This window comes from Podarcis filfolensis (assembly GCF_964270895.1).
Source record: "Podarcis filfolensis genome assembly, chromosome: 1".
NCBI classification, from domain to species: Eukaryota; Metazoa; Chordata; class Lepidosauria; order Squamata; family Lacertidae; genus Podarcis; species Podarcis filfolensis.
The window spans coordinates 17306892-17324581 of record NC_139604.1 but is presented as its reverse complement, the minus strand read 5'-3'; the positions used below and the strand labels follow the sequence as shown (position 1 = coordinate 17324581).

At 43.3% G+C, this 17690-nt stretch overlaps 1 protein-coding gene across 3 annotated transcripts in view; it reads left to right on the top strand.

Annotated features, from left to right (window-relative positions):
- Positions 1-24: 24 nt before the first annotated feature.
- The window catches only part of ANKAR (ankyrin and armadillo repeat containing), a 44371-nt gene continuing 26705 nt past the window's right edge, over positions 25-17690 (top strand). Inside the window, exons 1-10 of one of the 3 annotated variants that reach the window (XM_083626230.1) lie at positions 25-171; positions 1909-2544; positions 3588-4025; positions 6170-6333; positions 8262-8377; positions 10714-10891; positions 13226-13445; positions 14208-14237; positions 14772-14816; positions 16276-16483. In XM_083626230.1, coding sequence (XP_083482356.1) covers positions 1944-2544; positions 3588-4025; positions 6170-6333; positions 8262-8377; positions 10714-10891; positions 13226-13445; positions 14208-14237; positions 14772-14816; positions 16276-16483 — 2000 coding nt within the window. In that variant the 5' untranslated portion in view covers positions 25-171; positions 1909-1943. The remainder of the gene's footprint in view (positions 172-1908; positions 2545-3587; positions 4026-6169; positions 6334-8261; positions 8378-10713; positions 10892-13225; positions 13446-14207; positions 14238-14771; positions 14817-16275; positions 16484-17690) is intronic. The other 2 variants (XM_083626231.1, XM_083626232.1) reach the window with 2 other exon arrangements.

The following is a 17690-nucleotide window of genomic DNA, read 5'->3' as shown; positions in this document are numbered from 1 at the left end:
TAGTCAGCAGCCTCTCTTCCCACATTGTCTACTACACAACAGCTGAGGGAAACAAAAGTGGGTGTTCCCTAGACCTGGGTCAAGAGACAAGGCCTCACAGTTGCTGGCTGTGGTACCTGCGCAAGCTTGTCTTTTGAATGCACCGCCTGGATTTGGAAAAGCATTTTTCTGGTGATGCTTCTATTTTTCCTTCTGAGATTTTGGCAATATTGCACTTTCTCTCTAACTACGGCAATCTTCCATTTCTCTCCCCCTCTACATCAACCTCCCGCAATCCAGAAAACATACAGTTTAGAATGGGTGTTCAAGATCGCAGGTGGTTTTTTCCCTTAAGGCTTTTCAATACCTTCCTGTTCCAGTGTGGGTAGTTTAAAAACAAAAAAAACAGTAACTTTTCCTTTACCCTTACTTTTCAGGTCATGCTTAAATAGAAATGGTGATAATAATAATATTATTGTGGTAGCTTTCATAAGGGCCCAATTCAAAATGGTGTCAGGGCTAGGATTGTCATAGTTGTTGACGTATTTTTTGGAGCAGGGGGGGCAAAGTTGTCAAGCTTTTTAAAGTTTTGCCCCAAGTTGTTGAGACATTTTTTAGGTATTTTTAAGAAAGTTCGCCAAAATCTACAATACCAACAAGGCAGTTGCCTTACCTCCAGATTTTCCAGGACATTTTTGGTGATTTCTGCCTGGACGCAGTTTTTGACAGCCAAATCCCAGCTATCTAGACGTATGGCAACCCTAGTCAGGGCAGGATATCTAAGGGGACTTTCTTGTCCCATAAGAAATTGCTTAGTTATTGCAAACTTCTATTATTTATTTACTAATTGCCTGCTATCCACCCTAAACCCCCAGTGCAGATTACAGCAATTAAAAGGCAATATTGAATATTCAAATTAAAATATTAAAAACAGGTTTGTTTGTTTTTTTAAAAAAACCTTACCATCAAAGAAATAAGGTGGGGCCAAAGCTAAAGAAATGCACCTCTAGAGAGGCATTCTTCTCTAGTCTTATCTGAGTGTCCAGCTTCACCTGGCAGTAATTTCTACACTTTTATTGTTTATATGCCGCCCATCTGGCTGGGTTGCCCCAGCCACTCTGGGCAGCTCCCAACAAAGTATTAAAAGCAGGACTGTCTTAAGCATATGCGGTGCTGGGGTGCAAAGATCCGCCTGCCCCCCCCCCCCGGTTGCTCAGTCCTAGGCGCGCAGGAAGGTGGAGCTGGCCGGCCGCCTCAGCGTCTCGCAGCCTTGGTCCCCCCAAACTCACGGCACAGAGCCGCTCACAGCAGAAAAGCCCCTCGTGGCGCTCCGACTGACAGATGGGCTCTTCCCCAGACTCAACTCTCGGGCCCCGGACTCTCGGCCTGGCGCCCCTGAGAGCCCGGCGCCCGGGTGCCCTGCACCCTTAGAGCCTTTGGGTAAGACGGCCCTGATTAAAAGCACAATAAAACGTCAACCATTAAAAACCTTCCCTAAATAGGGCTGCCTTCAGATGTCTTCTAAAAGTTGTATAGTTATCTATCTCCTTGACATCTGATGGGAGGATGTTCCACAGGGTGGGTGCCACTACCAAGAAGGCCTTCTGCCTGGTTTCCTGTAGCTTCACATCTCACAGTGAGGGAACTGCCAGAAGGCCCTCAGAGGTGGACCTCAGCATCCGGGCTGGACGATGGAGGTGGAGACACTCCTTCAGGCATACTGGCCTGAGGCAGTTCAGGGCTTTAAAGGTCAACACCAACACTTTGAATTGTGCTTGGAAACGTGCCTTGTTAAAGGTCAAGGAATATACTACTCAGGCTCTGTGTTTTAGTCCTATCTTCACAGCAATATTTCTGTTCCAACAACCCATAAACCACTTGATTAACTCACATGCATTACATATTCTCTCTCCCTCTTTTTTTTTAAAGTATTTAGGAAACAATAGAACAGAAAAAGAGGCAATATGATGCTGAGACCACTGAAAAAGCAAGTGCTTAGGAATGAGCAAGCAGATGAGGCAACTTATTTAGCCCATCTAGCTGCGCAGAGAAACGCAAGTGCCTTCTTTGAGAAGTACGAGCGAAGCGAGCTTCAGGAACTACTGACCACTTCGTTTTGTAGCTGGCTGGCAACCAAAGATAACTTGCGCCAAACGTTGGACCTCCCCACTGGGCTGCTGAGACAAATGAAAAGCATAAATGTCCCAACGGCTATTTTTCTAACACCCGTGGAGCCCGACTTAGAGTTGGACTGCAGAGAAATCCATCAGATCATCAGAGAGTTGTCTGTTGGGATTTACTGTCTGAACCAAATTCCGTCCATCAGTTTGGATGCTAATTACGACCAAAGTACTTCTTGCTCCCTCCCTCCAGCATACTTTGACACGCGAATCGGACAAATGTTGATCGCCGTGGATTACATGCTGAAAGCCTTGTGGCATGGGGCATACATGCCCAAAGAAAAACGTGTCAGATTCTCTGAACTGTGGCGTTCTAGCATGGATATTGACGCAGACGGCATCCCTCAAACAGAAAGAACTGCCTGTGCAGAGTTCTGTCAAGCTGGTAAGATAGGTTGCCATATTTCAGGAGGTGAAAATCCAAAGCCCGGACAAAAAAGTTGCTGCCTAAAGTAGAAAATTGTACCTACTCATACTAGTTATAAGCCCTGTGGCACAGATGAGGAGCATCCAAATTCTTATCTGCGTTGGCAACACCCACCAAAGGGTGCCTTGGAATACTGCTTGCTAAATTTGGCTGCCTGTATTTAAAACAGAAGTAAATGGGAATTTAATAGTTTCCAAATTTCTTCTTGACGAAAATCAGCACTATTTCTCTAGAAACAGAGGTTCCAGAACTCCCCATGAATGCCTCCCTTGTTCTCTTATAATGGCAATGGCGCCCATCTGAGAGGTGCCAGAACTGAATTCTGGTGAGTTCCGGCTGAAAAAAAGCCCTGACAAAAATTAAAGTAAGGATGAGTAAGGAGTTCTCTTGACGTGCAAAGTTATCCTGTATGATTTAAAAAGCCACTTCTGTGAACTTTTATTTGTGTTAGATTTTTTTTTACATACTAATTACAGTTGTTTCACTTGCGCGCATATATATATATATACACATGTGTGTGTATATACATGTAGGTAAAAAGGTATGCGGGTGGCGCTGTGGTCTAAACCACTGAGTCTCTTGGGCTTGTCAATCAGAAGGTTGGCGGTTCGAATCCCCGCAATGGAGTGAGCTCCCATTGCTCTGTCCCAGCCCCTGCCAACCTAGCAGTTCGAAAGCACGTCAGTGCGAGTAGATAAATAGGTACCGCTGCGGCAGGAAGCTAAACGGCATTTCCGTGCGCTCTGGTTTCCATCACAGTGTTTCGTTGTGCCAGAAGCAGTTTAGTCATGCTGGCCACATAACCCGGAAAGCCATCTGTGGACAAACGCCAGCTCCCTCGGCCTGAAAGCGAGATGAGCGCCGCAACCCCATAGTCGCCTTTGACTGGACTTAACTGTCTGGTCCTTATCCATGTAGGACAGGGAATATCTGTAGTTTAACTGATCTGTTTTTATTTCATATATTTATATATCTTTTTTGTGTACATATGTATGATATAGGTCTAATGGATATTTCAAAAGAACCAGATTTCCAAGGAATCTATGAGGAAAACCTGAATGAAGATCCAACGTATGACCCTAACAGTCCAGAGGAAAAAGCATTCTTTATGCAGTTTGCAGACTACATATTTCTTAAGTTGACTTTTGCCACCACAGAGGTTCAGCAGTATGAAAATGTGTTCAAGTTTGATGCAGCATACAACCTTTGTAATGCAATAAGGATGACTGAGGACAGCCTCAGTATGCATGGATACCAGAGGCTGCAGCAGAGGCTAGCTCTTCAACAAAAACTTGTGAAGAAATACCTAGAAAAAAAGGTCGAGATCCGGAAAAACATTGCATATCTAAAGCTAATGAGTTTTCTTATTCCATTTATTATCAATTTAAAAAGGAAAAATAAAATCCCGAATTTAAGTCGGCTTCTTCAGCCATATTCAGGTAAGACTATGTTCTATCCTTTTGCTGAGAGATTGCTTTTAATCCATGAACAAGTTATAGGCCATATCTGTAAGAACAATCATACGAGCCCCTTAGGTAAAGGTAAAGGTAAAGGGACCCCTGACCATTAGGTCCAGTTGTGACCGACTCTGGGGTTGCGGAGCTCATCTCGCTTTATTGGCCGAGGGAGCCGGCGTACAGCTTCCAGGTCATGTGGCCAGCATGACAAAGCCGCTTCTGGAGAACCAGAGCAGGGCACGGAAATGCCATTTACCTTCCCGCCAGAGCGGTACCTCTTTATCTACTTGCACTTTGACGTGCTTTCGAACTGCTAGGTGGGCAGGAGCAGGGACCGAGCAACGGGAGCTCACATCGCGGGGATTTGAACTGCCGACCTTCTGATCGGCAAGCCCTATGCTCTGTGGTTTAACCCACAGTGCCACCCACGTCCCTTTACGAGCCCCTTACCAGTTGTCTAAAATGGTACAGTCCTGATTCAGGTTTAACAGCTCATTGAGAACTAGAACCGCTTTTTTAAAACAAACAAACAAACAAACAACTTTACAATCAGTCCAGCCAGCAATGATACATCACACACAATCCACATTAGACAACAGTAGCAAAAATGCAAGGAACGCTTAGTAAACAAAAACAAAAAGCCAGGCAATCGACATGACATGCTTGTATACCCTGCAGTGGACTAAAACAAATGAAATTTTGTGTTAACAAAAGCATACAAGAGGCAATGCACCTGGAACGTACCCTCCAACATTTCTCTGATAAAAGCAGGGACGTCCTTTTCCATAATAATAATTCTACTATTTATTAACCAGGCAGAGGGCCTTCACGATAGTGGTGCCTGCCCTGTGGAATGCCCTCCCATCAGATGTCAAGGAAATAAGCAACTATCTTACTTTTAAAAGACATCTGAAGGCAGCCCTGTTTAGGGAAGTTTTTAATGTTTAATGCTGTATTGTGTTTTTAATATTCGGTTGGGAGCTGCCCAGAGTGGCTGGGGAAACCCAGCCAGATGGACGGGGTAGAAATAATAAATTATTATACCCCACCCATCTGACTGCCTTGCTCCAGTCACTCTGGGCAGCTTCCAACGTATATAAAAATATATAAAAACATAAAACATTAAAAAAAACACTTCCCTATACAGGGATTTCTTCGGATGGCTCAGGGGCTGGATAACTCCAGATCCTCAAACATTTCTCTGTTGACAATAGGGACATTCTAAGGAAAAGCAGGACATTCCAAGATCAGATCAGAAACTGGGACAGTTTTCTGTAAATCCAGGACTGTACCTTGAAAATAGGGACAGTTGGAGGGTCTGCTAAAATTAAGACACCAGACTCCCTCCAAATGAATGAATAACAGTTGATTGGGGTTCCATGTGGCAAGAATTAATAAAGGAAATAAAAGGGAACCAGTCACCATGGAATTTGTTCCTAACGAACAAGAACTGGAACTACTTCTTAATCCAAAATGTCAATCTTAATGTCAAAAGAGTACACTATGGCTCTATCTCCACCATACATTTAAAGCAATATTATACCACTTCAGATAGCCATGGTTTTCCCCAAAGAATAATCAGAATTGTAGTTTGTGAAGGGTTTTGTGAGGAGACCCACGTTCCTCTCATGGAGATACAGAGTGGTTTAACAATCAACTCTTCCCAGGGAACTCTTACGTAGCATACTCTTTTTGTTAAGTTGTGGGTGAACATATCAGACGACACAGCGATTCTTCAAACAGCTCTTGTTTATTCACAGGCCAGGACAGAACTGAACTGAAGGGCTCGATCAGCCTGCTTATATAGAGCTCCAGTACCATGTTACTGTAACAACTTTCTAAAACTATCCAAACACTGAACGTCACTTTCGATCCTTCATTTGCATAACTATCTACAGTATCCCCCTGCTGGCCCAGGGTGAGAACTTCAGTACTTAACACTTTTGACACCAACCAGTCCTTATTATGTGATGAAACTACGGGAAATCTGCATTTTTGAAAGTGCTGCTTAAAGTTTGGGCATATAATTTTATATTATTAGTAATGTCATTCATTCATGTCATTCGCTGAGAGCAGTGGCAGCTGCCTTCTCCTCTGTGTTAAAAACCAGTTCTTCCTTTTTGTAGATGACAAAGTCAAAACGGAACGTGAGCTGCCTCCAATTTTGCTCGGACCAGATTTTAAGTGCCAGCATTTTGTATACACCCAGAATCAGTATTTCCATCTCCACGGTGGCATTGAATATGATGTTGGTACTCCTTCAGTTGAAGACCTTTCAGATGAGATTAAGGTACTAAATCAGAATTTTTGAAATAATTTAGCCTGCGATAAGGAGAGATTGTAGGGGTTGGGGATTTACAGCATACGCACTATACCTTTTAAAGCTCATTCGAAGCAGAGTCTCCCTCAAAAGAATTCTGGGCACTGTAGATAATGTTAAAGTTCAGCAGCTACAACCTCTCCAGAAGACAGGCCATCTAACCAGTCATCTATGCCCTGGTACCTCTTTTTCAGATTTCTGTAAAATGTTCCATCTGGGGCCGCCTTTGAAGCTGGTTTGGATGCTTCCCTTGGTACTTTCTTGTTCAGATTGTACCTCAGAAAAATGTCAGAACGGATCGGCTAGTTGCCAATTCACTTTGGAGCCTGCTTGAAAGTACTAGTGCTCCCTTTTAAAGCCCTAAGTATAACTGAAGGAGCGTCTCCACCGCCATCGTTCTGCCCAGACACTGAGGTCCAGCGCCGAGGGCCTTCTGGCGGTTCCCTCACTGCGAGAAGTGAAGTTACAGGGAACCAGGCAGAGGGCTTTCTCGGTAGTGGCACGCGCCCTGTGGAATGCCCTCCCATCAGATGTCAAGGAGATAAATAATTACACAACATTTAGAAGATATCTGATGGCAGCTCTGTTTAGGGAAGGTTTTTAATGGTTGATGTTTTATTGTGCTTTTAATACTTTGTTGGGAGCTGCCCAGAGTCAGATAGGCAGCATATAAACAATAAAATAAAGATTATTGTGGGGGCCTTCTCTCAATGCATGCAGAGGGGCCAGGGTGGTGTGCAACGGTAGATGTAGAAATTACTGCCAGTTAAAGCGGGACACTCAAATAGGACAAAAGAAGAGTGCCTATCTAGAGTTGCATTTCTTTACCCAGGGGTATAAATGAATTATTATTATTATTATTATTATTATTATTATTATTATTATTACTATTATTAGCACCTAGGATGGGTGAAAGGAACAGCTTCTCCTATATCCAACAGCCTGTACTTTGAAGTAAGCCACCGAGGCCCATTTCTCTGCACCTTCCTTGTTATATTTAGGCATTTGGCAAGTAGAGAAGGGCCTTTTGTTGTGGTGGCCCCATGATGGAAAGCATGCACATCCTCTCCTGCTAGCAACTTTACATTTTTTCAGGCATTAAGCAAAACAAAAACAAAAAAACACCTCTCAGAGATTTGAAGGGACTCTCTAAGCATTTTAAACCTTTTAGATCTGAGTACCATTTTGTCTGCTAGTTTATTATGATTATTGTTATTGTTTATTGCAATTAATTGCTTTCAGTATCAGCATTGTAAACTCCCCTGGTGTCATTCTCAAGCAAAGGCAGTATAAACATATTTAAAGTGCATAAATAATTATTAAATGACACAATGAAAGGTAAATTGTAGGGAGTGATTGTCAGCTTCCTTTTACTCAGAGCAGATCCATTGAAATTAATGGGTCTAACTTAGTCGTGTTCATGAATGCCAATGAGCCTGAGAAAAAAATAGTTTAATACCACCCTTCAGTTCTGATTTGTTTCAAGAAAATGTATTTTACAAGGGAATACATTTATTTTTATCTGTATTATTTTATTTTAAAGAGCATTTACTTTGAAGAAATTCAGCGTGTAATCAGCATGTAATCGCAAGAACAGGACTGTTGTAGAATTGTAACCTCACATGTTATGGGTTGGTAGTCAAATAACTTTGGTTCTTTGATTTTATGAAACTAAAAACCTGTTTCCACCATGTGCCCAGACAGGATTTGAACTTGTGTTTCTCTACCCATTGGGTTTTTCAGCTCTTCTCAGCTCTTAGCAGATTTTGAGCCTGCATATTTTACTGAAAATTGACAAGATGCTTTAACTACTTAAAGCAGTGCTTGGTCTTGATACAGGAAGTTTTAAGGGCTTTGCAAGCATAAATAGGGTCTGTTGTTTTTAACATTAAATATAGGCTGCCTATGACGAAATGCATACATGTGCAGCAAATCACCTCGCTCAACTGTTGGACCCAGATGCACCCTATAGAGAACATTACCCCATACCAATAATGGATTTTCAAGGCAAGAGGTAAAGAGCATGTGAGATGCTTTCGATTGAGTTTTTGGAAACGTAACACTAGTTAATGGTTGAGAGTCAAAAAGTAGCTCATACCTAAGTGCCAGTAAACACTTGTGTACGTGCAGCAGATGTTACAGTATGCAAAATAATAATTGATTAGAAATAAGTTTGCTTTAAAGACATACTGACGACTGAGCACGGATGTTTATTATTTATTCATCGAGATTTTTTAATCTGAATGCAGAATTGAGCTTTGCTGCTTTTAAAAAACAAATTATTTTGACCATAGCTCATTGTCCACTGTGCATTATCATAAAGGGAATCCAGTCACGTAGTGAAAATCTTGTAGATGGAATCCAGTCTGGCATAAAGCATGACACAATCATATTTTCTGTGCTTCCTCTTAGTCCTTTAGTCTAAACTAGGCATAGGCAAACTTGGCCCTCCAGATGTTTTGAGACTACAATTCCCATCATCCCTGACCACGGGTCCTGTTAGCTAGGGATCATGGGAGTTGTAGTCCCAAAACATCTGGAGGGCCGAGTTTGCCTACAGTGCACTTCTACTCTATCAAATGTTTCCACCCCACCCCCCAGACCCCAGCACCACCTTTGTTCCATCTTTTATGCCTAGGTTCTATTCTTTCAGGCTTAGGGAGACATAACAGAGATCTTTACAGTGCCCAGATACTAAATGGTAAAGGTAAAGGTAAAGGGACCCCTGATCATTAGGATCGACTCTGGGGTTACGGCACTCATCTTGCTTTATTGGCCGAGGGAGCTGGCGTACAGCTTCCGGGTCATGTGGCCAGCATGACTAAGCATAGCTGTCAACGTTTCCCTTTTTCCGAACGTTTATTCCGAATAGGATTTCCCTTAAAAAAAGGGAAAAGTTGACAGCTATGTGACTAAGCCACTTCTGGCGAACCAGAGCAGTGCACGGAAACACCATTTACCTTCCCACCAGAGCAGTACCTATTTATCTACCTGCACTTTGACATGCTAGGTTGGCAGGAGCTGGGACCAAGCAACGGGAGCTCACCCCGTCGAGCGGATTCGAACTGCCAAGTCCTAGGCTCTGTGGTTTAGACCACAGCGCCACCCGCGTCCCTTTTGCCCAGATACTAGAGCAATGTTAAAAGGATACTACAGTGGTACCTTGGTTCTCAAACTTAATCCATTCCGGAAGTCTGTTCCAAAACCAAAGCGTTCCAAAACCAAGGCGCGCTTTCCCATAGAAAGTAATGCAAAATGGATCAATCCGTTCCAGACTTTTAAAAACAACCGCTAAAACAGCAATTTAACGTGAATTTTACTATCTAATGAGATCATTGATCCATAAAACGAAAGCAACAAACAATGTACTGCAGTCACACAATCAATCAATCAGTAGCTGAACTGGGTTCCACACAGTCACAAAAACAAAACAAAAAGAGATGCAAAACCAAAAACACAAAATAAATACCAAAAACAGACAGACCTCAGCATAACACTCAAAACGGAAGCCTAACACTCAAAACGGAGCACATTCGGCTTCCGAAAAAAGTTCCCAAACCAGAACACTTACTCCTGGGTTTGCAGTGTTTGGGTTCCAAGTTGTTTGAGTACCAAGGCGTTCGAGAACCAAGGTACCACTGTACAAATAGTGTGGTGCAGTGGGTTGAGCGTTGGGCTAGGATGATTGTGAGACCCAAACTGACACTTTACCCATGAAGCTCACTGGGGGACCTTGGACCAGTCACACTCTCTTACCCAAACAACCAGGGCTGTTGCGAGGATAATGTTTGGGGAGGGTATGCTGCTGTATGCCATCCTGAGCTACTTAGAGGAAAGGCAGGATTAAAATGAATTATAATGGTATGCCATGGTCCAATTTAGACAGGTGTACACAACCTGCAGTCCACTGAGCTAAATGCAGCTACTACTACTTGATTTTTTTTAATAAAGTCCTATACATAAGAACCTGCTGAACCAGGTCAAAGTTGTCCACCTAGTCCAGTATCCTGTTCTCACAGTGGCTAACCAGATACCCATGGGAAGCCTGTAAACAGAACATGAGTGCAACAGCACTTGTGTCTCCCAGCAACTGATTTTGTGTATTGTGGCCTGCCTAGTGTTTAACCACGATCCCAATTTTGCAGTCTCAGAGACAGCAATAAATATATATTTATAAGCCCCTGATGGACCACCGTATTAAGCGATTGGGATGTCTTTGATTTGGTGGGTCAGAAGATTCTCAGGCTCACTTTACAGGCATTGTGAAATATAGGCTACAAAATAATGTGTTAAAATATTCCAGTTTCTACTGTGCGTGTGTGTGTTCCTCCCACCCCCTGCATTTTCCAGCTATTATGTAATCGGGATCGAACTTGAACCATTTTATCTGCTTTTTAAGAGCCAGTGGTGGGGAGCCATAAACGAAGTAGTAAGCACACTTAAACCCAAAAGGCTCCCATTAACTGATATTCAAGCAATGGACCAATTCAAGAAAAGATTTGGCTATAAGAAGGCTATTAAATGCAAGGTATGGTTTTTGGTTTTTTTTAAGGGAATGGACCCTGTGAGGTCCACCACATTTATGGTCATCTTCCTTTAAACAGCGCTTTCAGAACAGTTTTTCTCCTCTCCCTCTGTCGCTCAAAATCATGCTTCATTCCAGTTAGAGCAGCCTTTGTGGATGGAGTCAACCCGCCTGCCCTGCTTCTCAGGCCAGGTGGGAAATTTAAGGTTTCCAACCACCCTGTATGAAGCACAGGTTCCCACAAGGCAAGAAACAACGATAACAGCAAGAACATTTATTGAACTAATAGAATTGAACAGCAGGGGCAAACAACTGCTTATATACATTTCTGAAGGCCTGGGCCGCTCCCACTCCCAACGTGATTGGCTATCTAAACTTCCAAGCTGCGAATCATGACTCAGAGTTTAAGGGCCAATGGCAGAGGCCCAAATCCTGAAATGTTCTGTGATTGGATATCATGTATTGAATCAGAACACAGGAGCTCAAAATCCTTAGTCCAGACTCAAGCTCAGGCAAACACAGAACACTGAATACATAACACTGTATAATACAGGATCATCCCATATGATAGTGCAAAATACTATGCCCTGTGCTGATTCAATACAGGATGCAGTTTGTCCCGTATTTCCACTCCCCTGCCCCCCCTTTCTCTCTGCCAAGTTAGGGCTCCTCTCCAAATCTATCTATGTGAAAGGGTGTGTGAAAAGTCATGTATTTAAGCTACGGGTAGCAAAGCTCAGACAGATTTACAAGTTCATGCATATCTGTCTCTGTGCTTGTGACAAATTCCAGAGGGGCCATCCTGTTAGGCTGCCACAGATTGTAATGGATTGCTTGAGTTATGCACCAGGTGGAAAAGAAAATCGCTCCAATGCCTCTCTCTCCCCCACCCTACCCTGCCCAGTATTTTGCCAGAACAAAGGTGGCAACCTTAGAGGAAATGGCCCAAACAGCCCATTCTCCATTACTTCCCTATTTATCAGACTCCTTGCCGCTTGCCTTTGAGCTTTCTTCTCTGCTATCCTCAGCGAACGCCTGGTTTTGGAGGCGGGTACGTTTTCTGGGAGACACTCCAGTGACAGCGTCTCATTCAACTGCTGCTCAAGCTTTGCCTGTTGAATGCTTTCAAAGTCCTCCTCCTCATCTCCCATCATCTCCCAACTTTTGCCCTCATCTTCCTCTGGAATGTGCCCTCTACCAAACCACTACCGGAATATGAGGCCTCTCCCTCCGATAACAGGACTCTCATGAAGAGTTCGGCAGCAGTCCTGTATCTCAGCGACTCATATCTGCTCATATGAGCATGCAAACAGCAGAGTAAACAAAACCTTGGCTGCGGAAGTATGTAGCATCGCTAATTTTATTGCTATACGTCAAATCAAACCAAATCATAATAAGGAAAATAACAACAGCGTGAGGAGCAGCTCACACAAACATCCTGTCTGTCTGGGAGACAGAACAAAGAGCCTAAAACAAAAGCACAGAGAACGGAAATGCGGTGTCTGAGTTTCCGTTCTCACACTTCCAGAAGAATGGAATGTAAACAGTGTGGATCACGAGATCCAACAGCAATGGGGGGGATGAAAAATACTAACATGGAGGTCTAGACTAAATGCCCCTTCATCCTCTCTGGAAGACTCCTGGGGAAGTGGTCTCCACCACTTTCCTTCATCTGCCCAGTCCCTGACAGCCAGGCAGAAGCTTCCTGGGCTTTGAGAAGGATGCTGGAGCCCTGCTGCCTCCGTGATGGGAGGACTCTTGGACGTGGTCAGAGCATCATTTCTTCCACCTTAAGCTGGGCAGAAGCTTCCCAGGCTTTGAGAAGCAGGCACCAGAGTATTAATACTTTAATACTCTAATTTACTGGGAACATTTAGGGGACTAGCCTAGTCCCCCTAGTCCACTGACCACATGCCACTGGCAGGATAATAATTTGGCTAAAATTTGCTGAGGGAGGCGGGTATCTTGAAGATTCCATTAAGGGCCTCTCTACATTTCCCCCTATAATTTGAGTACCGAAACTGGCACCCAGTGGTTGGGGCCAAGTCTTCAGTGGCCTGTATACATCCTTGCCCATTCAATCTAACGAACCAGGATGGAACACATGATACAGAACAAGTACAAAATTATATAATGCAATGCAGAATAAGAGAGACCCTGTGTTTTTCCGCAGTCAGCTGGCCTCAGGAGTCAATTTATCTTGGTACAGAGTTTTAACTGTTCTCTTTCTTTCAGGACATGGTACACACAGCCCAAATCAAAGTAGCTGGAGTGTAAAATCACTGTATTACTATTCTTGTTGTTTTTCTATGTGCCTTTTGCGCGTGTGACATTTAGAGCCTGCCATTTGGCATGAGGGCTGCTGCTGAAAGAGGGTTGGCTGCCATCTTCCTCACCTTCTGCCGCAAGACATCCCTCTCCAGCCTTGCTCTTTCAGACGATCATGGCTACGGTCTTATCCACTATGCTGCTATCTACAACCGTGTGTCAATCATATGTCAGCTGATTAAATCATATCTGACAATCAACCAGAGGCGCAGCATCCCAGTTAGCCAAGGTAAGAAATAGTATCTGCTGAGAAGTTATTAGAATCACAACTCCCAGCGGTCCTTCCCACAAGGAAAGCATCTCCCCTGTCCCCTTTCTTGGTTGTAGAAAAGACTCTGTGCAAGAACCAGAGATATCTAAATCAGGCTTCCTCAAACTTGGCCCTCCAGATGTTTTGAGACTACAATTCCCATCATCCCTGGCCACTGGTCCTGCTAGCTGGGGATCATGGGAGTTGTAGGCCAAAAACATCTGGAGGGCCAAGTTTGAGGAAGCCTTCATTCACCTTTGTGGAGATCCCTCTTGATTCCAATTTTCTTTTCTGAAGTGTGTGAGCTACTTTATTGCTCCAGACATCACTGTTAGCCCTCATCTGACCTGTTACCGACTCCAGTTCAGATACCTGTGTGGGTGAGCAGGCAGAGCAATGTGGCCCCACTTGGCTCCAGTGGGGGGTCACTTTGGGCTGGGCTGGAGCAGCGGGCTCTGTCCCCCGCCTGGCATATGTGCCCACCCACCCTGGGCATCGGCAACCCACGTTATGCTGCTGTGCTGGACAACAGCTCCCACTGCAGGCTGAAATCCAGCAACATCTGGAGAGGAGAACCACAGATTCTTCATCTCTGAAATAACTGTTTGGAGGAGGCTTTTATCAATAGAGTGAGAAGCAGGATAGTGTATACCGAAAGAAAGAAAGAAAGAAAGAAAGAAAGAAAGAAAGAAAGAAAGAAAGATGCAATAGCCAAATCATAATAAATACATTTTGTTCTAGGGAAACGTCCCCAGAAATCTGATCCAAAGGGTAAGTGATAAATAATTTGTTGTCCTCTGACTTTTGTAATATATATAAGTATACGAAATAAAGTTGTGCTAGCTTTAGGAAAACTAGGGGCTATAAGTTTAAGAGCAAAGGCTTGCAGCTTCTGTAAGAGATAATGCTCTATAGTGTAACTAGAACGGTTCATTCAATGAAATATTTGAGTTAGTGGGAGCTTTGCTCTTGCCATTAAGGGGTGCACAGGTAAGCCCATTCGGAAGAAAATCTCTTCGGAATCCATTAAGGATGTTGCAGTTTTGTAATTTTGTTCCGGGAGTAAATTTAATGCAGAGATTACACTGTAAACACACACACACACACATACATATAAAATAATAATAATTAAAAAGATTGATTGCACTGAAGTCAATAGTATTTCGTCACTGGAAATTCTGCATAGCCAAGAGCTTTGGAACCTATGATATAATTAATCTTAAAATAAGAACCTATGTCTATATATCACACTGGCATGTCAGGATGTCATGCTTGGAGTGATTAAATAAATATGCTTTGTTTCAGGAACAACCAGCTTCCAAGATAAGGATATTGCAGGAGAGAAAAGTGGTGAGTTGCAAAAAACCACAGCATTACTTTTTTATAGTCTATGCTGATGAAAATTATTTAGTTTGTTGCCATTGATTTCTCTTTCTCTCTCCACTAAGGCTGGGCTATATGCTGTTCATATTCAGGGGTGGGCAGAGATTTTGCTATGTTTTCCATTTTGAATGCTACAATGCATGGCATGTTCGATGCTTGTTAAAAAATCTGATAAATTCACATGCTATTTTTCTAGTGCTGGAAAGAGAAACAATATTGATTCTGTGAAAATTCAGCGTGGTGGGGAGGTGAGAGTGTGAAACTAGGACCTTAGAGAGACTAGGTTTCAAGCTTAGTGGGTGACCTTGGGCCAGCCCCTGCCTCTCAGACTAACCTACCTTACAGGGTTGTTGTGGTTTTTAAACGAGGCGGGGAGCAAGGACATCACCTTGAGCTTTTTGGAGAAAAGGGCTATAAATTCAACACATACATACATATACAGTCGTACCTTGGAAGTCGAACAGAATCCATTCTGGAAGTCCGTTCGACTTCCAAAACATTCGGAAACCAAAGTACGGCTTCTGGTTGACTGGAGGAAGCTCCTGCAGCCAATCAGAAGCCGCCGAAGCTGCGCTGGACGTTCGGCTTCTGAAAATCGTTTGAAAACCAGAACACTCACTTCCCATTTTCAATTGTCCAGGAGCTGCAACGTATGAGTTCCAAGGCATTCAGCAACCAAGGTACGACTGTACACATAAAATAATAAAGGGGTGTTGTAGAAACAGCACTAATATAAAACTAGCAAATAATTATTCAAACACTGGGGGCTCTGCCTTAGATTTTGCCAGCTGAAGTGTACCATGTTATGTACTGAAGTTCTCACCCTGGGCCAACAGGGGGATACTGTAGATAGTTATGCAAATAAGGGATCGAAAGTGACGTTCAGTGATTGGATAGTTTTAGAAAATTGTTACAGTTACATTGTACTGGAGCTCTATATAAGCAGGCTGACTGAACCCTTCAGTTCAGTTCTGTCCTGGCCTGTGAATAAACAAGAACTGTTTGAAGAATCGCTGTGTCTTCTGATATGTTCACCCACAACTTAACATACCATGTCTGTGTAGTTCAGGGGTAGGCAACCTAAGGCCCGGGGACTGGATGCGGCCCGATTGCCTTCTAAATTCGAGCCGCAGACGGTCCAGGAATCAGTGTGTTTTTACATGAGTAGAATGTGTCCTTTGATTTAAAATGCATCTCTGGGTTATTTGTGGGGCCTGCCTGGTGTTTTTACATGAGTAGAATGTGTGCTTTTATTTAAAATGCATCTCTGGCTTATTTGTGGGGCATAGGAATTTGTTCATATTTTTTTTTCCAAAATATAGTCCGGCCCACCACATGGTCTGAGAGACGGTGGACCGTCCCACGGCTGAAAAAGGTTGCTGACCCCGGTGTAGTTCATTCTATTGCGTCTTGTTCCCTCTGTCAGGTTTTGGTCCCACTGCTTTGCACCTATCGGCTCAGTGCTCCTCCGTCGAAGCCCTCCATTTCCTCCTGGCCTTGAAAGCAGATTACGAAATACCCGATGAACATGGGTGGCTGCCTATACATTACGCTGCCTTCTATGACAATGTTACCTGCTTCACAATTCTCTACCGAAAACACCCAGCTTCGTTAGAGTCTGAAACACGAAATGAGTAAGTAAGCAGAAAACAGCATGGGAATTTACGCCGCCTTGTTTCCTTTTGGAATTCAAGTAAGGAACTCTAAGTATTGTCAAGTTTCAGAGTTCGAAGGTTAGCAATTATGCATAATGTAACACCAAATTGCCCGATCTTGGGTCAATCAATTTGAGACAAGGGTTCCTAATGTGCCCGTCAGCTGGCTACATAACTACATTTGCCTGCAAGGGAACTGGCTATTCTAGGGTGTGATCATGTTCTGAAATGTTTGCTATGTCAACTTCTAATCAATCTAAAGGTGTACTGTCCCATATCAATCCAATCCTCCTGGAAGAGTCAACTAGGAGCGTGGAGGACCTTCAGATAGCCTAAGAATGCAGTCTAGACCAACACTCACCTTCATGTTCTGGGTTCAAGCCTGGAATCCTTGATAAGAGTCCTTTTTAGAGCAATCAACTTTGCAAAGTGGGAAGGTAAAGAGAGCAAGATAGGCAGGCAAAGAAACTATCCCACCACGGTCCGGTTCAGCTCAGCTGCATTTCTTTTACATGCAATTTGTCTGGAAGGATAAAATAACAATAAATCCTATATTCCAAACAAAAAAAATTTTTTTTTCCTTCCAGTAGCACCTTAAAAGACCAACTAAGTTAGTTCTTGGTATGAGCTTTCGTGTGCATGCACACTTCTTCAGATACACACTTCTTCAGATACATACTTCAGATCCTATATTCCAGTGAGTAGATCCCAATGAACATTAGGGCTGGCCAGCATATGGTTTTCAACACTGTGATATATCCCCAGTTAAACATCACAATATACCAATATATCATGATGTCTGAAATAAGGGTGGAGCTATGTAGAGGCATTGGCTGGCTTCACGGTTTCCCCCACATTGTGATTTTCCCATCGCACACGCACACATCAAGATCCGCAATATGTTGCCAGGTCAAAAATTATGAAACCAGTATCATGATACGGACTTGAAACCAGTTTTGAGTGATATATTGCCCAGCCCTAACACATTTCGTGATTTGCAATATATTGCCAGGTCAAGAACGATGAACCCGATATCATGATATGGACCTCAGACCAGTTTTGGATGATATATCGATATCTCACCAAGCCCTAATGAACATGACAGGGCTTTCCTTATTAGAGAACATAGGGAGAGGTGCATACTTTTATTTGTTTGTTTTTGGCCACAATTCTTCATCTACTTTTC